Source organism: Ranitomeya variabilis, chromosome 3 (genome assembly GCF_051348905.1).
Source record: "Ranitomeya variabilis isolate aRanVar5 chromosome 3, aRanVar5.hap1, whole genome shotgun sequence".
Classification (NCBI taxonomy): domain Eukaryota; kingdom Metazoa; phylum Chordata; class Amphibia; order Anura; family Dendrobatidae; genus Ranitomeya; species Ranitomeya variabilis.
In genome coordinates this window covers 316,358,708-316,384,451 of record NC_135234.1, presented here as the reverse complement: position 1 = coordinate 316,384,451, position 25,744 = coordinate 316,358,708, and the positions used below count along the sequence as shown (strand labels likewise).

The 25,744-nt window shown below is 43.3% G+C and overlaps 1 protein-coding gene across 4 annotated transcripts in view; it reads right to left on the bottom strand.

Annotated features, from left to right (window-relative positions):
- WDTC1 (WD and tetratricopeptide repeats 1) overlaps positions 1-25,744 on the bottom strand; it is a 109,161-nt gene that overhangs the window by 17,580 nt on the left and 65,837 nt on the right. For all 4 annotated transcript variants that reach the window (XM_077295670.1, XM_077295673.1, XM_077295672.1 and 1 more), the window contains exons 10-11: positions 3,381-3,456; positions 3,163-3,247 (exon numbers count right to left, since the gene is read on the bottom strand). In XM_077295670.1, the coding sequence (XP_077151785.1) occupies positions 3,163-3,247; positions 3,381-3,456 (161 nt within the window). The remainder of the gene's footprint in view (positions 1-3,162; positions 3,248-3,380; positions 3,457-25,744) is intronic.

Genomic DNA, 25,744 nt, shown 5'->3' with positions numbered 1-25,744 from the left:
CCCAGCTGATTTCAGGCAGATACATATAAAGTATTTGCTACATATGTGGAAGTAGAATAAAAAGTAAAACTTTACCTGTTTACGACTTCAGCTTTAAAACTGAAGATATAAATGAATGCAGCCTAAAAGGGACCAGAGGTCCTGAACCATCAGATTTTCCATATTATTGGACAGTCATTGAAAAGTCTATCTTCCTTGTAAGGTTGCAGCTTATTGGTGATCTGGAGTCACCTCTGGTTCCAACCATAGGGGAAAAAAGGTAAAATAATCTGAAGATATTACTTTTTTTTTTTTTTAAAGGGATATTCCCAATTATTATACAACCCCTGGCAAAAATTATGGAATCACTGGCTTGGGGGATGTTCATTCAGTTGTTTAATTTTGTAGAAAAAAAGGTGATCACAGACGTGGAACAAAAATAAAAAGTAATTTCAAATGGCAACTTTCTGGCTTTAGGAAACACTATAAGAAATTAAGAACAAAAAATGTGGTAGTCAGTAATGGTTACTTTTTTAACCAAGCATAGGTGAAAAATTATGGAATCACTCAATTCTGAGGAAAAAATTATGGAATCATGAAAAACAAACAAACAAAAAAAAACACTCCAACACATCACTAGTATTTGGTTGCACCACTTCTGGCTTTTATTACAGCTTGCAGTCTCTGAAACATGGACTTAATGAGTGTCAAATAGTACTCTTCATCAATCTGGCTCCAACTTTCTCTGATTGCTGTTGCCAGATCAGCTTTGCAGGTTGGAGCCTTGTCATGGACCATTTTCTTCAACTTCCACCAGAGATTTTCAATTGGATTGAGATCCAGACTATTTGCAGGCCATGACATTGACCTTATGTGTCTTTTTACATGGAATATTTGCACAATTTTTGCTCTATGGCAGGATGCCTTATCATCTTGAAAAATTATTTCATCATCCCCAAACATCCTTTCAATTGATGGGATAAGAAAAGTGTCCAAAATATCAACAGAAACTTGTGCATTTATTGAAGATGTAATGACAGCCATCTCCCCAGTGCCTTTACCTGACATGCAGCCCCATATCATCAATGACTGTGGAAATTTGCATGTTCTCTTCAGGCAGTCATCTATATAAATATCATTGGAACGGCACCAAACAAAAGTTCCAGCATCATCACCTTGCCCAATGTAGATTTATCACTGAATATGACTTTCATCCAGTCATCCACAGTCCACGATTGCTTTTCCTTAGCCCATTGTAACCTTGTTTTTTTCTGTTTAGCTGTTAATGATGGCTTTTGTTTAGCTTTTCTGTATGTAAATCCCATTTCCTTTAGGCGGTTGCTTACAGTTCGGTGGTCCAGTTTCCACCCATTCGCTTCTCGTTTGTTTTGTTGTGCATTTCCTGTTTTGGAGACTTATTGCTTTAAGTTTCCAGTCTTGACGCTTTGATGTCTTCCTTGGTCTATCAGTATGTTTGCCTTTAACAACCTTCCCATGTTGTTTGTATTTGGTCCAGATTTTAGACACAGCTGACTGTGAACAACCAACATCTTTTGCAACATTGCCTGATGATTTACCCTCTTTTAAGAGTTTGATAATCCTCTCCTTTGTTTTAATTGACATATCTCGTGTTGGAGCCATGATTCATGCCAGTCCACTTGGTGCAACAGCTCTCCAGGTGTGATCACTCCTTTTTGGATGCAGACTAACGAGCAGATTTAAATCTCATGCAGGTATTATTTTGGGGTATGAAAATTTACAGAGTAATTCCATAATTTTTTTCCTCAGAATTGAGTGATTCCACAATTTTCCCCCTATGCTTGGTTAAAAAAAGTAACCATTGCTGACTACCACATTTTTAGTTCTTGATTTCTTTCAGTGTTTCTTAAAGCCAGAAAGTTGCCATTTGAAATGACTTTAGTTTTGTGCCATGTCTGTGAACTGCTTTTTTTATACAAAATTAAACAGCTGAATGAACATCCTCCAAGGCCGGTGATTCCATAATTTTTGCCAGGGGTTGTACAATGGTGTAAATACGATCAGTTATGGGGTCAATTCTCCTTCATCATTTTTACTGTCAAAGTGGCACTGCTGTACAGGGAGCTGCTCTGTTCACATACATAGGGCAGTGTTGTACTTCCCTACACTGCAGAAAGATGGCAGTGCCGCTGTGGAGGGGAAAAAAATGCTGCTGCCCCTGTTCTTTTGCAAGGTCCTGACAATCAGACGCCTTCTGATCAGTAAGTAAAATACCATTATGTTTAATGTTGGGGGATCTCCTTTAGGCTGGAGTCACAAACAACGTATAAAAAAATAGTTCTGTTTTATCGCAGAAATGTTCCCTGAACAGTGATCCGTATGTCATCCGTGTGCAATGGGAGGATGCGATTTTCTCACATGTAAGCATCCGTATGACATCCGTATGGCGAGATTTTCTCGCCGGCTTGTAAAATGGACATATAATGGATCCATGGGCTCAAATATTTGTGAAAACATATTGTGAAAACATATAATATATATAATATATATATACATACACTAGATCGTGGCCTGATTCTAATGCATTAGGTATTCTAGAATATTCTGACTGACAGAACGTGTTCAGTGAACGTGACTGAACTATGTCGCACTGTGACTGACTGAACGTGTTCAGTAAAGATGAGTGAACTATGTCGCACTGTGACTGACAGAACGTGTTCAGTAAAGGTGAGTGAACCATGTCGCACTGTGACTGACAGAACGTGTTCAGTAAACGTGACTGAACTACGTCGCACTGTGACTGACAGAACTTGTTCAGTAAACGTGACTGAACTACGTCGCACTGTGACTGACAGAACTTGTTCAGTAAACGTGACTGAACTACGTGGCACTGTACCTGACAGAACTTGTTCAGTAAACGTGACTGAACTACAGCTGGACTGCACCTGGCGCTGATTGGTTGCGGGCGGCTGGCGCGACCAATCAGCGACGCAGGATTTCCATTACAGACAAACACACAGAATTAGATGATTATATAGTAGATATGTCAGTGACACACATACCTCTCTGTGTTCATCATCTCATTAAATACATTTACATTTAACCAGCTTAATTTTCCTGAAATTGCTTGCGCCCCCGACAACCAATGTGCAAAAATTTTGCACGGGCCAACTAGTATTCATATAAAGGTATATGTTTTCTTACCCAGCTATATTCTTTGTATCATTTACTCGGATCCCATTACTGTAAAGATGAAGTCCATTGGTTGAGGTCTTGAAATTTTGGAGTTCTGGACGAGAAGTAGTAAGACAAATTGTAACATTAAGTGACTGTACAAAAGTAAATTAATCATAATGGCTAAAATACTACTAACAATAATAACAATATGTATCACTCACAAGATAATTTGGAGAGAAATTTACCTCCAGGTGTCTGATGAGCTTTGGGTAGCAGGAATGTACAAGGTTTTTGCTTAAAAGTTAAGTCAAAGAGGTATACCTAGAAAAAACGAGATTCAAGTCATTTCAAATGCTCCAAAGAAGGAAATTAGGCAGCTGACTCCATGTTAGTCCACTTCTACATGTAGCAGAAAAATTATAATTACTTACCGGTAATTTGATTTTCCAGAGCCATGACAGCACCGCACATAGAGAGATGGTATCTGCCCCCAGGAACAGGAAATCTGTAGCAGAGATAAAAGAAGGGGGCGGCACCTCTCTCCTCAGTTTCTGTTTCAGAGTATGCAAGATAACCGCCAAATTAGTACATCTGTATATTATTTAACGAGGTCACTCTTATACATCTTTTACATTTAACGGGGGTTTTTTTTTTGTGTTCACACAACCATCACCGAGTTAGGGCGGGAACTAATGCGGTGCTGTCATGGCTCTGGAAAATCAAATTACCGGTAAGTAATTATCATTTTTTCCCTTCCCCATGACAGCACCGCACATTGAGAGGAAGAAATAGAATAGAATCCTAGGGTGGGACAACAGCAGATAACACTTTCCTACCGAACAAAAGAAGGGAAATTTCAAATAAAGAAAAAACCCAATCAGAGTGTTTATAGCAAGATATATAAATTTATTAAGCCATAAAATACAAAAACATATAGCAAGGTAGAGCTAATCATGCAGGATAAGGAACTCGGCTAACCATATACCACAATTTAAGAACTAATGGCATAAACAAGATCAATAGATCACCAAATCAGGGTAAAAAGTACCATGAAATTACCTGTAAATACCATGATATAGTTAGAAAAATACGTTGAACAGCACAGGTGTATAAAGGCATAAATTAGCCTAGTAAAACCAGCGTAAGACCATAAGCAAAAAGTGCCATAGTGCAAAGTGCAACAAGGGCTAAGCCTAGGAATAACATTGTGGAGTATGCTTTAGGCGTTGAGGCGGCAGGCGGGGGTCCGGCTTCCACACTCCACAATAGGTAATATCATATACCTTTATTGAATAGCCTAAAGCATACTCCACAATGTCGAACAATGCACCCAGGGCAGAGACTTGTACTTTTAGGGTGTTAGTAGATAACCCTCTTTCCAGACATTTTTTGAAGGAATTCCAGTATTTCTTTTACTGGGACTTTCTGGCTCCTACTGGACAACTTCCGTCCGGAGAATTCCAGGAATTTTTCCCATATCTTTTGGTATTTGACAGATGTTACTTTCTTTCTGCTGGTGAGCAAGGTGTCTACTAAAGAGTTTGAGAAACCCTTTGCTAGTAACAGTCCCCTCTCGAGTTCCAGGCGGTGAGATGGAGTCTGTGCACTTGAGGATGTAGCACTGGGCCATGGTGTAGGAGATTTGGGATGTCCGGGAGGATCCATGGGTCCGAGATTGACATGGTTCAGACGCATGTCAACCATGCTCTTTTCGGCCAAAAGTGTGCTACAAGTATTATCCGCGCCTTGTCCTCTCGAATCTTCTTTAGTACTATCGGAATTAATGGAATTGGAGGAAATGCATATCCCAGATGAAACTTCCACTGGTGCAGCAGTGCATCTACTCCTTCCGGGTGTTCTCTTGGTTTGAGGGAGTAGAATCTGTTTACCTGTCCGTTCTTTCTTGTGGCAAATAAATCTATCTCTGGCATGCCTCAGATAGCACAGATTATCCCAAATACGTCTTGATTTAGGGACCACTATCCCAGGTGTAACACATGACGACTTAAGAAGTCCGCCACAAGATTCTCTGTTCCTCTTAAGTGTGTTCCTGATAGGGACAAAATGTTGCTTTCTGCCCATTTGAACAGTCATTTGGCTTCCGACATCAGGGATGTTGATCCTGTTCCTCCTTGTCGTTTTATGTACGCTATGGTGGTACTGTTGTCGGACACTATTGTGACGTGCTTCCCTTGGACTTCTCTTCCTGCATGAAGAAGTGCTCGCCTCACCGCTGTTAACTCCTTTAGGTTAGAGCAGTGTTCCCCAAGTTTGGTCCTCAAAAGCCACCAACGGGTCATGTTTTCAGGATTTTCTTAGTATTGCCCAGGTGAGAATTCCATCATCTAGACAGGCAACAATTCCATCACCTGTGTAATACTAAGGAAATCCTGAAAACATGACCTGTTGGTGGCTCTTGAGGACTGGAGTTGGGGAACACTGGGTTAGAGGATGTTGCTCTCATTGAGGGTTCCCATGGACCCTGTACAACTAGATCTGGCAAGTGCGCTCCCCAACCTAATGGCCCTGCATCTGTAGTTAGTACTACCAGGTTTTGAATCGACCATGGTACAGCATTTTTTAGGTTTTCGGTGCTCAGCCACCATTTTAATGATTCTTGTACCTGCGGTGATGGGAGAGTCTTCCGATTCAGATTGCATGGAACTACTGACTGTTCGGACAGGATCTGATACTGTAACTCGCTTGTAAGGGCTTGTGCCTATGGACTGCTGGAATTGTTGCTGTTAGGACGCCTAGAAGTGACATCGCTGATCTTATAGAGATGGGCTGACCCAGCTGTACCTGGCGTATTTTTTGAAGGATGGTGTGACTTTTTCTGTCTGGGAGAATGCATTTCTGTTCGATTGAATCCAATTGGATCCCCAGAAATTCCTGTATCTGGGTTGGATTAAGTCTTGACTTTTTGAAGTTGATTGTCCATCCCAAATGTGTCAGTATTTCTAGTACCCTTGTGGCCGTCTTATCGCATTTTTGATTGTCGTCTGCTACAACAAGAAAGTTGTCCAAATAGGGTACCAGCAGTAGATCTTCCTTCCTTACATAAGATGCTATTTCGGGGATTATTTTTGTAAATATATGGGGAGCTACTGAGACCCCGAAGGGAAGGCACCGATATTGTAGGTGAGTGGGAACCTGAGCAATTTCCACTACCAATCTTAGATACTGCTGGTGTTCTTCGCAAATGGGTACATGGTAGTAAGCGTCGGTTAGGTCTATTACCACCATGTAACAACCTGGACTGAGTAGCTTCACTGCTGATTTTAGGGTCTCCATTTTGAACTTCTCCACCCAGATATATTGGTTTAACGATTTTAGGTTGAATATCGTTCTCATTGAGCCATCTGGTTTTGGTGTAAGGAAAAGGGTACTATAGAACCCCTCTCCTACTTGTTGATACGGTACGTTTTTAAGTACTTTTTTCTGTAGGAGGATTTGAATTTCTTTCTCTAGTGCGGCCTGATTTTTTTTGGACACTTGAGTGAAAATAATCCTCCGTGGTGGGGGCCTGATGAAATTTAGTCGCATGCCCTCGGATAATAAATTTGTTATCCATTGTGAGGAAGGTAGCGCTAACCACTGATGGAGGAAATGTCGGAGCCTTCCTCCCACTGGATTCCTGGCGTCATTGCTGCTTTGAGTGTGATCTAGGGGGAGGTTTATTGAATAGGAATCCCTATCTTTTCTCCAGGGTCTGCCTTGCATGGACCTATCATCAGAGCGTCCCCGGCCACCTTTATTTCCAGATCCTCGAAAGGATGAGCGAGTATCACCCCAACGGCGTTTAGAGAAGGAAGAGAGTGGAAACTGTTTCTTTTTATCCGACGCTTTTTTCCAATAGTTCATCTACTGCTTTCCTAAAAAGGTATTGACCTTTACAAGGGAATGCACAAAGTTTTACTTTTGACTGGAAGTCTGCGTTCCAGTTTTTTAAGCCATAATGCCCTACGCCCTGTGTTTGATAGGGCGCACGCTCGCGCGGCACATCGAATGGAGTCCGCTAGAAAACTTGCAGCTTTCTGTAGTGAGGGTATTGCCTCTAACAGTCTTTCTCTCGGGCATTTGTTTTTAATTTGATCATTTAATTCCTCCAACCACTTAGCCATAGCACGAGCTGTGTAAGTAGCGGCAACCTCCGGCTTGAATGACAACGCTGACCCCTCCCAATTAGACTTTAAGAAAGCATCAGCCTTCTTGTCGAGGGGGTCCTTTAATGCACCCATATCCTCAAATGGTAAAGCTATTCCTCTAGAGGTGCTGGCGATGGCTGCATCTAATTTTGGGGCTTTCTCCCATTTATCACAGACTTCCGCATCAAACGGATATTTACGTTTTAGTGTCTGTGGTACCGACATCTTTTTGTTGGTTTTTTCCATTCTCTTTTTATTAAATTTAGGAGGTTTTCATGAAAGGGAAAAAATTTACGTTTTTTTCCCCTCCAAATTGCTAAACATGGAATCTTGTACAGTATGTTATTTCTTGGGCGTTTCAACCCCCATAGTGCACTTCACTAATTTTAGCAATTCCCCAATATTCTCGGATAAAAAATAAGGGTGGCCGCATTACTCATCCGATGAGTCTAGCTCTGACATTCCAGAGGGGGTTAATTCTCCCAGCTCTTCCTCTGAGTCTATATCAGAAGTTTCGGGTTTTTTAGAGGTATGGGGGGGTGTTTCAGGGTTGACCGCCGTTTGCTCTTTTAACTGCTCTTTTACTGACATTTTTACTTCATCCCTAATGATGGTTTTAATGCTTTGGAGCAGGGACGGTGACTCTTCGGCTACTGTTCTATCAATACATGGCTGACAGATCTGTTTTTCGTATGTCTTAGGGAGGGTTTCCCTGCATAACGCACACACCATATTCTTCTGTTTGGTTGTGGCTTTTTTACCCTAAAATATAAACATGACATAGGGCCACCAGTACTGGTGTGTTTCGCCTTACAAAGGCACTCACCCACCGAACTCATGAATACCACGACAGGCTGTGGGTCCTCCACTGGTGCACGTCCATCTGCAGCGGGTTCCGCCATGCTTGAGGCTGCTCAGCTCTGGTTCTGTGCGCTGCTTTGGTTTTTTTTATGAGTGGAGCGGTGTGCACGCTCCTGGAACAACTCCCACCCGGAAGCGTCCAGCACACCCTCTCACTCCGGCATGTGACCAGAAGTCGTCACCCATTCAGTCGGCACCAGCGTCGTGATGGGCACGCCTGCACCCCGGCCTAGCCTCCTGACAGGAGCGGCCGCCGGGGAGTACAGTAAGGGGACGAGCGTGGCACAGACAGCTCCCCATGGCCGGGATTACAGACATGCACCACCGTGTCCAGCTGCATCCCCCCGTGGACCTCGGCCTCCGGACCGGAAACATCAGAGGGGGATCCCTCTGGAGGTATTTCAACCACAGGCATCCGCCTGCAGGAACAGGAACCCAAAAACTGAGGAGAGAGGTGCCGCCCCCTTCTTTTATCTCTGCTACAGGTTTTCTGTTCCTGGTGGCAGATACCATCTCTCAATGTGCGGTGCTGTCGTGGGAAAGGGAAAAATGATTGCCTTGTATGAATAATTAAAAAAATAAAGCTGAAGAGACAGAAAGCGCAAATAGTGTAATAACGCTCACCTATTAACGCATGTAAAGGCTGCTGCTGGGACACCAATAAAATGCCATGCAGTAAAAGAGGAATACGGTGGTGGTTCAGAGTCCGCGCTGCCCAAGGTGCAAAGGTGTAGTAACACACAAGTTTAAAGCATGAATGCGGTTTAATGTGTCAATGTGTTTCAAGGTTTCCAAAGCTCTTCATCAGGATCAAACCACAACGATAGCCTGCATTGTGGTTTGCTCCTGATAAAAAGGTTTGGAAACCTTGAAAGACAATAAACCGCATTCATGCTTTAAACTTTTGCGCGACTACACCTTTGCAACTTGGGCAGAGCGGACTCTGAACTACCGTATTCCTCTTTTTCTGCTTGTTTGAATAATTAGAATTATTCATTTATTTTCATAATGGAGGGTCACTGTATAGTAGCAGTCCTTGCCACAACATGGTAAACAGTATCTCAGTCGTTATTCTTCAGTGTTACTATTCTACAGTAGAGCAGTATGCATTATACAAAAAGATGCTGGCAAATTACTATCTTACTGCATGGCAAGTCACATCACTCTTTCACAATAAAGGAATTGCACATCTGAATCTAAAAAAAGACATAAAATGCATACAGCAGCTCTAAAATGATAAACCATACTTACCTTACCAAATCAATGCCACTCCTTCTGTTCTGTCTAGGTCCCACTCACGTCTCCATACATCCTCTTCTAACTGTACAGGCAACTGAAGCTAATAACTGGCCACGGTGGTGGTGCATTGGTTACAGAGCACTCACATATCAGACACATGGAGCCAGTGTTGGACTGGGATGCCAATGTTGGACTGGGATGCCAAGGGCTCACCAGTCACCAACTCCAGGGCCCCACTTTTCAGCCAAATGCAAATGTGACATTATCCTCAATCACAAATTTATACAACAATGCACTTAGTAGATTGTTAACTGAATAAGATGCTGCCTTTGTCTGTATATAGTGATTCAAGTATAAAGTGCCAAGTACTGCTCAAATAAGAGGGTGGTGGCCCACTTTTGCACAGGGGCCCACTGGAGGTTTCTCCTGTTTTCCTGTAGGCCAGTCCAAGCCTGCATACACCACTCACATACCAGACACATGTAGCACACACACCACTCACATATCAGACACATGTAGCACACACATCGCTCACGTATCTATCAGACACATGCAGCACACACACCGCTCACATATCACACATGTAGCACGCATACTATGAGATTGATTTGTGAGCGGAATGCACACACCTGTCACAAATCAGACACACACCACTTACATATCAGACACATGTAGCATACACACCACTTACATATCATACATATGTATCATACATACCACTCACATATCAGACACATGGCGCATATATACTACTCACATATCAGATATATGGTGCATACACACCTGTCACGATCCCACTGGGGGTCGGTTAGCGGACGGCAAAACACCCCCCCAATGGGATTGTAAAGGGGAGAGGAAGGCCCTAAAAATAGGGAATGAGGGATGGGACATCTCCTGAGCTCCAGCTTGAGCCTGTCCCTGCACTCCCCTAATGCCCTAAGTGGGTCCTTCCCCCCCGCCACTCTCACGAACCTCGCCCCTCACTGTCACCTCACACAGCCCTGGCTAGTGAACTGTCCGGCAAGGGCGCTAGCCTCACCACTGAAAATGGTACAAACACAGAGGGTAGTGACAAGCACGAGACAGACAAAGTAGAAACACAAAACTTAGCTCCAGGCTCTGCTGCCAAGCTCCACACTCCAGAAGTAGCTGAGACAGCGCTGACACCAGAGAGCTGCAACAGCAAGGCTGGTCTCCATAAAATAACTCTATCACCAACAGTCAGATGATGCATCAGGTGACCATTAAAAGGATGGTGGGAGTGGTCACCAACCACAACAGCTAACCTAGCAACTCAGCAGCTGCACCAAGCTGCGAGCAAGAAAAACTGACATTAACCCCTGCTGGCCTGAAAGGAAAAAAAGCTACATTTAAATTATAGTGGAACTAGAGCTGCCACGAATCCAACAATGGATCATGACAAAACCACTCACATATCAGACACATGTAGCACACATACCACTCACATATCAGACACACGGCATAGACCCATTAAAAGATGATAATAATAAGCTAATGATAGAGGACAAAGATAAGGCTGAGATATTAAACAGAACTTTTCATCCGTGTTAACCAATGAACTAACTGTTCTAGGGATCATTCAACAAGGCAAAAATCAAAGTTCACCACCTGATTTAATTACCGTATATACTAGTGTATAAGGCTTCTTTCACACTAGCGTCGTACTCGGCCCATCGCAGAGCGTCGGGCCGACGTACCGACGCTAGCGTTGTTTGCGCCGCACAACGGGAGCAGCGGATGCTGTTTTTCCACGCATCCGCTGCCCCATTGTGAGGTGCGGGGAGGTGGGGGCGGAGTTCCGGCCGCGCATGCGCGGTCGGAAATGGCAGTCCGTCGGCCGCAAAAAACGTTACATGTAACTTTTTTTGCAGCCAACGGTCCGCCACAACACGGCGCAACCGTCGCACGACGGTTGCGACGTGTGGCAAAGCGTCGCAATGCGATGCTAATGCTAATCAATGGTGAAAAAACGCATCCTGCAAGCACTTTTGCAGGATGCGTTTTTGCAACCAAACGACGCATAGCGACGTGCAGTGCACGACGCTAGTGTGAAGGAGGCCTAAGCCGAGATTTTTTGCACATTTTTTTGTGCTGAAAATGCCCCTCTCGGCTTATACATGAGTCATTGCCGGCGGGGGAGGGAGGTTGGGGTAGCAGAAGACATCACACTCACTCTCCTGGTGTCATCGCTGCATGTCAGTCCCTGCATCTCGGGCGCCGACATCTCTCTTCCTGTCTTCCTTCCTGTGCTGAGCGGTCATAGGCGTGGAGCGCATATTCATTACTTTAACCCCTTTCTGACCTCGGACGGGATAGTACGTCCGAGGTCAGAACCCCCGCTTTGATGCGGGCTCCGGCGGTGAGCCCGCATCAAAAAAGGGACATGTCAGCTGTTTTGAACAGCTGACATGTGCCCGCAATAGCGGCGGGTGAAATCGCGATTCACCCGCCGCTATTAACTAATTAAATGCCGCTGTCAAACGCAGACAGCTGCATTTAAAGGGAACCTGTCACCCCGTTTTTTCAATATGAGGTAAAAATAGTGTTCAATAGGGCCTGAGCTGTGCTGGACAATAGTGTCTTTATTATCCCGATTCCCCACCTTTGCTGCCAAAATACCTTAGTAAAGTCACCGTTTTCGGCTGTCAATCACGCAGGTCTGGTCAAAGGGCGTGGTGAAATGGCTGTTTCTGCCCCACCTCTTGCTTATCTTCCCGGCGTTGGCGTAGTGTTTTGCGCATGCGCAACAGCCAAATGCACTGCGCAACGGCAAAAAAAGTGCGCGATCTGTGTTATTCGGAGGTTTATCGGTGGGGGCGGACATCTTCCTGAGCCCGCGCGTGCGCAGATGGAGTGCTCTGCTTCCCGGGGCTTCAGGAAATTGGCCGCGGGATGCCGCGCGTGCGCAGATGGAGATCGCGGCGGCCATTTTCCTGAAGCCGAGTTCGCAGCGATATTCACCTGCCCCCGTTCCACCACCACACTGTGTCTTCCTGGCAGGTCCACTGGCTGTGACATTCAGGTCAGAGGGCACGATGATGTGGTTAGTGTGTACCCTCTGCCTGAACAGTCACTGCAGAGAGCTGCCGACGCTGAGGAGCAGCGGGCAGCAACGAGGTGAGTATGTCTTTTTTTTTTTTTAATCGCAGCAGCAGAATTATATGGAGCATATTTTTGAAAGGTGCATCTTATGAGGCCATCATTAACCTTTGTGCAGCATTATATGGGGCATATTTTAATATGGAGCATCTTATGGGGCCATCATTAACCTTTGTACAGCATTATATGGGGCATATTTTTGTATGGAGCATCTTATGGGGCATCATTATCCTTTGTGCAGCATTATATGGGGCATATTTTAATATGGAGCATCTTATGGGGCCGTCATTAACCTTTATGGAGCATTATATGGGGCATATTTTTGTATGGAGCATCTTATGGGGCAATCATTATCCTTCGTGCAGCATTATATGGGGCATATTTTAATATGGAGCATCATATGAGTGGGGCCATCATTAACCTTTATGGGGCATATTTTGTATGGAGCATCTTATTATTATACATTTCTATAGCGCCATTTATTCCATAGCGCTTTCCATGTGGCTTGGGGAAACTATATGTAGATGGGGGTAAGGAATTGGCCAAATGACAGGAAACAGAGTTGTCATAAATGGTACGTTCTCTAGATGGGATATAGTCAGCAGTGGGGTACCGCAGAGATCTGTGCTAGGACCGATTCTTTTTTACCTCTTTATTAATGACCTTTTGGATGGGATTGAGAGTGAAGTGTCAGTCTTTGCTGACGACATCAAACTACAACCCCTGACAAAAGTTATGGAATGATCGGCCTTGGAGGCTGTTCATTCAGTTGTTTAATTTTGTAGAAAAAAAGGTGATCACAGACATGGCACAAAACTAAGGTAATTTCAAATGGCAACTTTCTGGCTTTAAGAAACACTAAAACAAATCAAGAACAAAAAAATGTGGAAGTCAGTAATGGTTACTTTTTTTAACCAAGCATAGGGAAAAAAATTATGGAATAACTCAATTCTGAGGAAAAAATTACGGAATCACATGGTAAATTTTCATACCCGAAAATAAAACCTGCATCAAATTAGATCTGCTCATTAGTCTGCATCTAAAAAGGAGTGATCACACGTTGGAGAGCTGTTGCACCAAGTGGACTGACAAGAATTATGGCTCCGACACGAGAGATGTCAATTGAAACAAAGGAGAGGATTATCAAACTCTTAAAAGAGGGTAAATCATCATGCAATGTTGCAAAAGTTGTTGGTTGTTCACAGTCAGCGGTGTCTAAAATCTGGACCAAATACAAACAACATGGAAAGGTTGTTAAAGGCAAACATACTGGTAGACCAAGGAAGATATCAAACCGTCAAGACCGGAAACTTAAAGCAATGTGTCTCCAAAACTGGAAATGCACAACAAAACAGATGCGGAACGAATGGGTGGAAACTAGAGTCAAAGCCTGTGACCGAACTGTAAGCAACCGCCTAATGGAAATGGGATTTACATACAGAAAAGCTAAACGAAAGCCATCATTAACACCCAAACATAAAAAAACAAGGTTAAAATGGGCTAAGGAAAAAAGCAATCGTGGACTGTGGATGACTGGATAAAAGACATATTCAGTGATGAATCACGAATCTGCATTGGGCAAGGTGATGATGCTGGAACTTTTCTTTGGTGCCGTTCCAATGAGATTTATAAAGATGACTGCTGGAGAAGAACATGCAAATTTCCACAGTCATTGATGATAAGGGGCTGCATGTCAGGTAAAGGCACTGGGGAGATGGCTGTCATTACATCTATATATATAATTGTCTAAGGGGTACTTCCATCTGTTTGTCTGTCTGTAACGGAAATCCCGCGTCGCTGATTGGTCGTGGCCGGCTGACTGTGAGCAATCAGCGACGGGCACAGTCCGGCCGCGAATTCGCCCTTCCCTACTCCCCTCCAGTCAGTGCCCCCTCCCTACTCCCCAGTCAGTGCCCCCATAGTGGTTTAGCAGTCCGTTAAACGGACTGCTTTACACCGCGACATAACGCGGTGTAATGCAGTCCGTTAATGCTGCTATTAACCCTGTGTGACAAACTTTTTACTATTGATGCTGCCTATGCAGCATCAATAGTAAAAAGATCTCATGTTAAAAATAATTAAAAAAATAAAAAATCATTACATTCTCACCTTCCGGCGCCTTTCCCGCTCCTTGCGACGCTCCGGTCCCAAGAATGCATTGCGACAATGACCGGACATGACGTAGCGGTCTTGCGAGATGATGACGTAGCCAGACCAATATACATTATACGTGTTATTGCTGCAATGCATTCTTGGGACCGGAGCATCGCGAGCAGCATCACTAAACGCCTGGGCTGGATCCGGGGGCCGCTGAAAGGTGAGTATATAACTATTTTTTATATTAATTATTTTTTTAGCCATGGATATGGTGCCCACATTCCTATATACTACGTGGGCTGTGTTATATACTACGTAGGCTGTGTTATCTACTGCATGGCCTGTGTTATATACTACGTGGGCTGTGCTATATACTACGTGGGCTGTGCTATATACTACATGGCTGTGCTATATACTACGTGGCTATGCAATATACTACGTGGTTGGGCAATATACTATGTGGCTGGGCAATATACTACGTGGCCTGTGTTATATACTACGTGGCCTGTGTTATATACTACATGGGCTGTGTTATATACTACGTTGGCTGTGCTATATACTACTATACATATTCTAGAATACCCGATGCGTTAAGAATCGGGCCACCATCTAGTCTTCAATAAATGCACAAGTTTATGTTGATATTTTGGACACTTTTCTTATCCCATCAATTGAAAGGATATTTGGGGATGATGAAATCATGTTTCTAGATGATAATGCATCCTGCCATAGAGCAAAAACTGTGCAAATATTCCTTGTAAAAAGACACATTAGGTCAATGTCGTGGCCTGCAAATAGTCCGGATCTCAATCCAATTGAAAATCTTTGGTGGAAGTTGAACAAAATGGTCCATGGCAAGGCTCCATCCTGCAAAGCTAATCTGGCAACAGCAATCAGAGAAAGTTGAGCCAGATTGATGAAGAGTACTGTTTAAGTCCATGCCTCAGAGACTGCAAGCTGTTATAAAAGCCAGAGGTGGTGCAACAAAATACTAGTGATGTTTTGGAGTGTTTTTTGTTTGTTCATTTTTCATGATTCCATAATTTTTTCCTCAGAATTAAGTTACATAGTTATTAAGGTTGAAGGAAGACTTTAAGTCCATCTAGCTCAACCCATAGCCTAACCTAACATGCCCTAACATGTTGATCCAGAGGAAGGAAAAAAAAAACATGTGGCAAAGAGTAAGCTCCACCTTGGGGAAAAAAATTCCTTCCCGACTCCACATACGGCAATCAGACTAGTTCCCTGGATCAACGCCCTAGCAAGGAATCTAGTATATATACCCTGTAACATTATACTTTTCCAGAAAGGTATCCAGTCCCCTCTTAAATTTAAGTAAATCACTCATTACAACATCATACGGCAGAGAGTTCCATAGTCTCACTGCTCTTACAGTAAAGAATCTGCGTCTGTTATTATGCTTAAACCTTTTTTCCTTCACACGTAGAGGATGCCCCCTTGTCCCTGTCTCAGGTCTATGATTAAAAAGATCATCAGAAATGTCTTTGTACTGTCCCCTCATATATTTATACATTAAAATAAGATCACCCCTTAGTCTTCGTTTTTCCAAACTAAAAAGCCCCAAGTGTAATAACCTATCTTGGTATTGCAGACCTCCCAGTCCTCTAATAACCTTGGTCGCTCTTCTCTGCACCCGCTCCAGTTCAGCTATGTCTTTCTTATACACCGGAGACCAGAACTGTGCACAGTATTCTAAGTGTGGTCGAACTAGTGACTTGTATAGAGGTAAAATGATGTTCTCCTCATGAGCATCTATGCCTCTTTTAATGCATCCCATTATTTTATTTGCCTTTGTAGCAGCTGCCTGACACTGGCTACTGAATATGAGTTTGTCATCCACCCATACACCCAGGTCTTTTTCATTGACGGTGTTGCCCAGAGTTTTAGAATTAAGCACATAGTTATACATCTTATTACTTCTACCCAAGTGCATGACCTTACATTTATCCCCATTGAAGCTCATTTGCCATTTATCAGCCCAAGCTTCTAGTTTACATAAATCAGCCTGTAATATAAAATTGTCCTCCCCTGTATTGATTACCCTGCAGAGTTTAGTGTCATCTGCAAATATTGAAATTCTACTCTGAATGCCCCCTACAAGGTAATTAATAAATATGTTAAAAAGAAGAGGGCCCAATACTGACCCCTGTGGTACCCCACTGCTAACCGCGACCCAGTCCGAGTGTGCTCCATTAATAACCACCCTTTGTTTCCTATCCCTGAGCCAGCTCTCAATCCACTTACACATATTTTCCCCTATCCCCATTATTCTCATTTTATGTAACAACCTTTTGTGTGGCACCGTATCAAAAGCTTTTGAAAAGTCCATATACACTACATCCACTGGGTTCCCTTGGTCCAGTCCGGAACTTACCTCTTCATAGAAGCTGAACAAATTAGTCTGACATGAACAGTCCCTAGTAAACCCATACTGATACTGGGTCATGAGGTTATTCCTCTTCAGATACTATAATCACCGCTCACCTCTAATATATAAGTAAAAAATTCAATTTTTATTCAATATATCTAAAATAATACAAATATAATAAATACCCAAACGTGAAATAAACACAACCACCAACTTAATAAAATACAGAGGCACCAAGGGGAGGTGCCTGTCCTTGTATGCAACCTTTCTCACCCTGCCTGACAGCGGAGGTTGGCACCCTATACCCTGCGCTCTGGCGCCCCCACTCGATGACAGCTCTCCCTGTCTGCCCTATTGCGCCCAACAGTGGCAGGGGAGTGGAAAAGGATGCCTAAAGGGTGAGAAAGATAGTTTAAGGAGATATGCTGTTTGTCTTTGAATCATATAGTAGAACTAATTAAAGCTGGTCTCCTAGCTAGGATAAATATAGTTTGTTATGTGGAAGTCCTCTTCAATTGGTAAACTTTCTTATATAAATGCTTTTTGTATTGAAATATCTTCTTGTATGAATGCCTAACCGCTGACTAAACAGTCCATAGTAGCCCAAGCAGATATTTAATAATCAGAATAAGGGACTATAGCCTATGGATAGAGGAAATGGAGCAGAAGATAGTAAGAGAGATATCTTATCTTATTCCTGCTGATGGTATATATATTCTTCATATATCAATAGCACATGTATATACAAGATGTTTAAAGTACACTAAAGCAAATGCATTCCATGTATATATAGAATCCCATAGGTCTAATATATAGTCCACAAAAAATAAGCCAAGATGTAGATACTTCTATGGATATAGTATAAAGGGATAGACCCATTTAACGATAGCAGCAGTTAGCAATATATCTTTGATGGCATCATACATATATATGTATCCAACAGGCTCAGAGCCCAAGAGCATTATATATATAAGAAGACAGCATATTCAATTCTCCATATAATAATAATGCAATAAACTTTAGTATCTATATACACTGCAAGCCACAGTAGTGCAACAAACACACTCAACGCGTTTCCCCTCCACTGAGGTTCGTCAGGAGTCGATAAATCAAACATAGCCCAAGCAGGCTCAGCTTTGTTGCAAAACTTTGATAGATAATAACCAGCGATACTTAGCTTAGCTGCAATATTGGTAAGACAGGCATGATGGCCGGACTCTACGAGACAATCCTCCCTTGTTTGTGATGCTTTTCCTCTTCAGACACTCCAGTATAGCATCCCTTAGAAAGCCCTCCAGAATTTTACCCACAGTAGAGGTTAAGCTTACTGGCCTATAATTACCGAGTTCAGTTTTTGTCCCCTTTTTGAATATTGGCACCACATTTGCTATACGCCAGTCCTGTGGTACAGACCTTGTTATTATGGAGTCTTTAAAGATTAAAAATAATGGTCTATCAATGACTGTACTTAGTTCCTGCAGTACTCGGGGGTGTATCCCATCCAGGCCCGGAGATTTGTCAAGTTTAGTGAATTTTAGACGCCACCGTACTTCCTGCTGGGTTAAGCAGGTAACACTTAATGGGGAATTTTTGTTATCACTGATCATATTGTCTGCCATGGGATTTTCTTTTGTAAATACTAATGAAAAAAAGTCATTTAGCATATTGGCTTTTTCCTCATCTTCATCCACCATTTCACCCAGATTATTTTTAAGGGGGCCAACACTATGATTTTTTAGTTTCTTACTATTTATGTAGTTAAAGAATATTTTGGGATTATTTTTACTCTCTCTGGCAATGAGTCTCTCTGTCTCAATCTTTGCTGCCTTGATTTGCTTTTTACAGAATTTATTTAGTTTTTTGTATTTATTTAATGCCTCCTCACTACCTACCGTATATACTCGAGTATAAGCCGACCCGAGTATAAGCCGACACCCCTAATTTTGCCACAAAAAACTGGGAAAACTTATTGACTCGAGTATAAGCCTAGTGTGGAAAATACAGCAGCTACCGGTGTATTTCAAAAATAAAAATAGATGCTCCATACCGTTCATTATTGCCCCAAAGGAGGTTCCATATAAGGCTGTGCCATATATAATGCTCCATACCGTTGATTATTGCCCCATAGATGCTCCATATATAGCTGTGCCATATAGAATGCTCTGCACCGTTCATTATGGCCCCATAGATGCTCCTTATAAAGCTGTGCCATTGCTCTGCACCATTCATTATGGCCCCATATACAATGCTCTGCACCGTTCATTATGGCCCCATAGATGCTCCATATAAAGCTGTGCCATATATAATGCTCTGCACTGTTCATTATGGCCCCATAGATGCTCCTTATAAAGCTGTGCCATATATGCTCTGCACTGTTCATTATGGCCCCATAGATGCTCCTTATAAAGCTGTGCCATATATGCTCTGCACTGTTCATTATGGCCCCATAGATGCTCCTTATAAAGCTGTGCCATATATGCTCTGCACTGTTCATTATGGCCCCATAGATGCTCCTTATAAAGCTGTGCCATATATGCTCTGCACTGTTCATTATGGCCCCATAGATGCTCCTTATAAAGCTGTGCCATATATGCTCTGCACTGTTCATTATGGCCCCATAGATGCTCCTTATAAAAGCTGTGCCATATATGCTCTGCACTGTTCATTATTGCCCCATAGATGCTCCTTATAAAGCTGTGCCATATATGCTCTGCACTGTTCATTATTGCCCCATAGATGCTCCTTATAAAGCAGTGCCATATATGCTCTGCACTGTTCATTATTGCCCCATAAATGCTCCTTATAAAGCTGTGCCATATATGCTCTGCACTGTTCATTATGGCCACATAGATGCTCCTTATAAAGCTGTGCCATATATGCTCTGCACTGTTCATTATGGCCCCATAGATGCTCCTTATTAAGCTGTGCCATATATGCTCTGCACTGTTCATTATGGCCCCATAGATGCTCCTTATAAAGCTGTGCCATATATGCTCTGCACTGTTCATTATGGCCCCATAGATGCTCCTTATTAAGCTGTGCCATATATGCTCTGCACTGTTCATTATGGCCCCATAGATGCTCCTTATAAAGCTGTGCCATATATGCTCTGCACTGTTCATTATGGCCCCATAGATGTGCCATATAAATCTGTGCCATATATAACGCTGCTGCTGCAATAAAAAAATAAAAATAAAACACATACTCACCTCTCTTGCTTGCAGCTCCTCAGCGTCCCGTCCCGGCGTCTCTCTGCACTGACTGTTCAGGCAGAGGGCGGCGCGCAGATTATATGCGTCATCGCGCCCTCTGACCTGAACAGTCAGAGCCAGAGGACGGGAAGACAGAGCGGCGCCCGGCGGTTGGAACGTGGACAGGTGAATATAAAATACTCACCTAGTCCCGGCGCTCCCCCTGCCTGTCACACTGTCTTCGGGTGCCGCAGCTCTTCCTCTGTCAGCGGTCACTGGCACCGCTGATTAGAGAAATGAATATGCGGCTCCACCCCTATGGGAGTGGAGTCCATATTCATTTCTCTAATGAGCGGTCCCACGTGACCGCTGAACAGGGGAAGAGTTGCGGCACCCGAAGAACAGTGTGACAGGCAGGGGGAGCGCCAGGAGCGCCGGGACTAGGTGAGTATGCGACAATCCTCTCTCCCCCTCACCCGCTGACCCTGCCGCCGACCGTGACTCGAGTATAAGCCGAGAGGGGCACTTTCAGCCCAAAAATTTGGGCTGAAAATCTCGGCTTATACTCGAGTATATACGGTACTTCCTTTAATTCTCTAAATGCCTTCTTTTTGTCACTTATTGCGCCCCTTACAGCTCTATTTAGCCATATTGGTTTCCTCCTATTTCTAGTATGCTTATTCCCATACGGTATATACTGTGCACAGGTCCTATCCAGGATGCTAATAAACGTCTCCCATTTTCTTTGTGTATTTTTGTGTCTCAGGATATCGTCCCAGTTAATTGCACCAAGATTCTCTCTCATCCGTTGGAAATTTGCCCTCCTGAAGTTTAGTGTCCTTGTAACTCCTCTATTACACATCTTATTAAAGGATACATGAAAACTTATTTTGTGATCACTATTCCCCAAGTGACCCCCAACCCTTATATCCGATATGCGGTCTGGCCTGTTGGTTAATATTAGGTCTAGCAGTGCCCCCCTTCTTGTTGTGTCCTGAACCAGTTGTGAAAGGTAATTGTCTCTCATAGTTGTCAAAAACCGATTACCTTTGCTGGAACTGCAGGTTTCTGTTCCCCAATCTATTTCAGGGTAGTTGAAGTCCCCCATAATAATGACTTCTCCTTGAGTCGCAGCTTCATCTATTTGTTTTACGAGGATATTCTCCATTGCTTCCATTATTTTTGGAGATTTATAACAAACCCCTATCAGTAATTTATTATTTTTTACCCCTCCCCTTATCTCCACCCACAGGGACTCTACATTTTCATTAAATTCACCTATATTATCACGCCGGATGGGTTTTAAGGACGATTTTACATATAGACACACCCCACCCCCTCGCTTATCTGTACGGTCATTTCTGAACAGGCTATAGCCCTGCAAGTTAACAGCCCAGTCATGGCTCTCATCCAGCCATGTTTCAGATATCCCCACCATGTCATAATTATGCTCCAACAACATTAGTTCTAATTCGTCCATTTTGTTGGCGAGGCTTCTGGCATTAGTATACATGCACTTGATGTTCCTCTCTGTACCTCTATTCTTTCTTAAATTATTAACTGTTCTAACCCCACCCCCCATGCCACCGCCACCCCCAACTTCCTTATTTGTGCCCAGGTCTCTATCTGCACTATCTTCCCCTCCTATACAATGAATACCCTCCCCCCCAATCCCTAGTTTAAACACTCCTCCAACCTTCTAGCCATTTTCTCCCCCAGCACAGCTGCACCTTCCCCATTGAGGTGCAGCCCGTCCCTAGCATAGAGCCTGTAGCCAACTGAGAAGTCGGCCCAGTTCTGCAGGAACCCAAACCCCTCCTTCCTACACCAATTCTTGAGCCACTTATTAACCTCCCTAATCTCCCATTGCCTCTCTGGCGTGGCACGTGGTACAGGCAGTATTTTGGAAAATACCACGTTGAAGGTCCTTGCTTTCAGCTTGCAGATTAATTCCCTGAAATCGTTTTTAAGGACCTTCCACCTACCTCTAACTTTGTCATTTGTGCCAATGTGCACCATGACCGCTGGGTCCTCACCAGCCCCTCCCAGTAATCTGTCCACCCGATCAGCGATGTGTCGGACTCGAGCACCAGGTAGGCAGCACACCGTCCGACGATCCCTGTCTTTGTGACAGATTGCCCTATCTGTTCCCCTAATAATTGAGTCCCCCACTACCATCACCTGTCTGGCCTTCCCTGCTCTCCTATTTCCCCCCTTACTGGAGCAGTCACTCCTCCGGCTTTCAGAGGACATGCCTGGCTGCAGCAGTGCTACCCCTGTACTGGCACCCCCCTCATCTGCCAACTTAGCAAACTTATTGGGGTGTGCCAGATCAGGACTAGCCTCCCTGGCACTCTTCCCTCTACCCTGCTTTCTAAGTGTCACCCAGCTTGCTACTCCATTGTCCTGCAGCTCCATCCTACCATGCCCCCCTCATCTATCCCATTGAGCGTCTGCTCAGTGAGCAGAAGACTCCTCTCCATATTGTCTATGGATCTCAGTGTTGCCAGCTGCACATTTAGATTCAGAATCTGGGTTTCCAAATGCTCAACGTGCTCACATCTCGCACAGCAGTATGCAACCTCGACCGGCTGATCAAGGACTGCATACATGTGGCAAGATGTGCACTGGATGGCATTAACAATAGTGGAGCACATTTCCTAATGGGGATTGCACCACACAGAAATGTTAAATAAAAAATAAATACAAAGTATTAATAAAAAACAGACAGCAATTCCTCCCTTGGAAACTCCCTGAATCCAAAGTCACTGAATCGCAAGTCACACTCAGCTCGTTCACACTCGCTAAGCTGAAGATTTAAAGATTTTTTTTTTCTCTATTTCCCCTCAACAGCAATCCACCTTGCTGTTCAAATGCACTTCCAAAAAGGACTTGAGTCCCAAACAGCTGCCCCTTATAAACCCTTAATTATGAGCCCCCACCCTAAGTTAACCCCCTGTGAATATAGCTACTCCCAATTCAGCAACTCACACCAATTCACACAGGTATTTGTTAAAGGCTTTCCAAATACCTCTTCACTGAATCACAAGTCACACACTTACCGCCGTTCACACTTACGCTCAGGTCACACTCAGCTCGTTCACACTCGCTAAGCTGAAGATTTATAGATTTTTTTTTCCTCTATTTCCCCTCAACAGCAATCCACCTTGCTGTTCAAATGCACTTCCAAAAAAAAGTGATTCCACAATTTTTTGCCTACGCTTGGTTAAAAAAAAGTAACCATTACTGACGACCATATTTTTTGTTCTTGATTTCTTTTAGTGTTTCTTAACCCCTTCATGACCCAGCCTATTTTGACCTTAATGACCTTGCCGTTTTTTGCAATTCTGACCAGTATCCCTTTATGAGGTAATAACTTAGGAACGCTTCAACGGATCCTAGCGGTTCTGAGATTGTTTTTTCGTGACATATTGGGCTTCATGTTAGTGGTAAATTTAGGTGGATAATTTCTGAGTTTATTTGTGAAAAAAACGGAAATTTGGTGAAAATTTTGAAAATTTCGCAATTTTCACATTTTGAATTTTTATCCTGTTTTACCAGAGAGTTATGTGACACAAAATAGTTAATAAATAACATTTCCCACATGTCTACTTTACATCAGCACAATTTTGGAAACAAAATTTTTTTTTTGCTAGGAAGTTCTAAGGGTTAAAATTTGACCAGTGATTTCTCATTTTTACAACAAAATTTACAAAACCATTTTTTTTAGGGACCACCTCACATTTGAAGTCAGTTTGAGGGTTCTATATGGCTGAAAATACCCAAAAGTGACACCATTCTAAAAACTGCACCCCTCAAGGTGCTCAAAACCACATTCAAGAAGTTTATTAACCCTTCAGGTGTTTCACAGCAGCAGAAGCAACATGGAAGTAAAAAATGAACATTTAACTTTTTAGTCACAAAAATGATCTTTTAGAAACAATTTTTATTTTCCCAAGGGTAGAAGGAGAAACTGGACCACGAAGATTTTTGTCCAATTTGTCCTGAGTACGCTGATACCTCATATGTGGGGGTAAACCACTGTTTGGGCGCACGGCAGGGCTCGGAAGGGAAGGAGCGCCATTTGACTTTTTGAAGGAAAAATTGGCTCCAATCTTTAGCGGACACCATGTCGCGTTTGGAGAGCCCCCGTGTGCCTAAACATTGGAGCTCCCCCACAAGTGACCCTATTTTGGAAACTAGACCCCACAAGGAACTTATCTAGAGGCATAGTGAGCACTTTAAACCCCCAGGTGCTTCACAAATTGATCTGTAAAAATGAAAAAGTACTTTTTTTTTTCACAAAAAAATTATTTTAGCCTCAATTTTTTCATTTTCACATGGGCAACAGGATAAAATGGATCCTAAAATTTGTTGGGCAATTTCTCCTGAGTACACCTATACCTCACATGTGGGGGTAAACCACTGTTTGGGCACATGGTAAGGCTCGGAAGGGAAGGAGCGCCATTTGAATTTTTGAATGAAAAATTATCTCCATCGTTAGCGGACACCATGTCACGTTTGGAAAGCCCCTGTGTGCCTAAACATTGGAGCTCCCCCACAAGTGAGCCCATTTTGGAAACTAGACCCCCCAAGGAACTTATCTAGAAGCATAGTGAGCACTTTAAACCCTCAGGTGCTTCACAAATTGATCCGTAAAAATGAAAAAGTACTTTTTTTTCACACAAAATTTCTTTTAGCCTCAATTTTTTCATTTTCACATGGGCAACAGGAGAAAATGGATCCTAAAATTTGTTGGGCAATTTCTCCTGAGTACGCCGATACCTCATATGTGGGGGTAAACCATTGTATGGGTGCACGGCAAGGCTCGGAAGGGAAGGCGCGCCATTTGACTTTTTGAATGGAAAATTAGCTCCAATCGTTAGCGGACACCATGTCGCGTTTGGAGAGCCCCTCTGTGCCTAAATATTGGAGCTCCCCTACAAGTGACCCCATTTTAGAAACTAGACCCCCTAAGGAACTTATCTAGATGCATAGTGAGCACTTTAAACCCCCAGGTGCTTTACCGAAGTTTATACCGCAGAGCCGTGAAAATAAAAAATAATTTTTCTTTCCTCAAAAATTATTTTTAGCCCGGAAATTTTTATTTTTCCAAGGGTAACAGGAGAAATTGGACCCCAAATGTTGTTGTCCAGTTTGTCCTGAGTACGATGATACCCCATATGTGGGGGTAAACCACTGTTTGGGCGCACGGCAGGGCTCGGAAGGGAAGGCACGCCATTTGGCTTTTTGAATGGTAAATTAGCTCCAATCATTAGCGGACACCATGTCGCGTTTGGAGAGCCCCTGTGTGCCTAAACATTGGAGCTCCCCGACAAGTGACCCCATTTTAGAAACTAGACCTCCCAAGGAACTAATCTAGATGTGTGGTGAGGGGTAAACCACTGTTTGGGCACATGTCGGGGTTCGGAAGGGAAGTAGTGACGTTTTGAAATGCAGACTTTGATGGAATGCTCTGCGGGCGTCACGTTGCGTTTGCAGAGCCCCTGATGTGCCTAAACAGTAGAAACTCCCCACAAGTGACCCCATTTTGGAAACTAGAC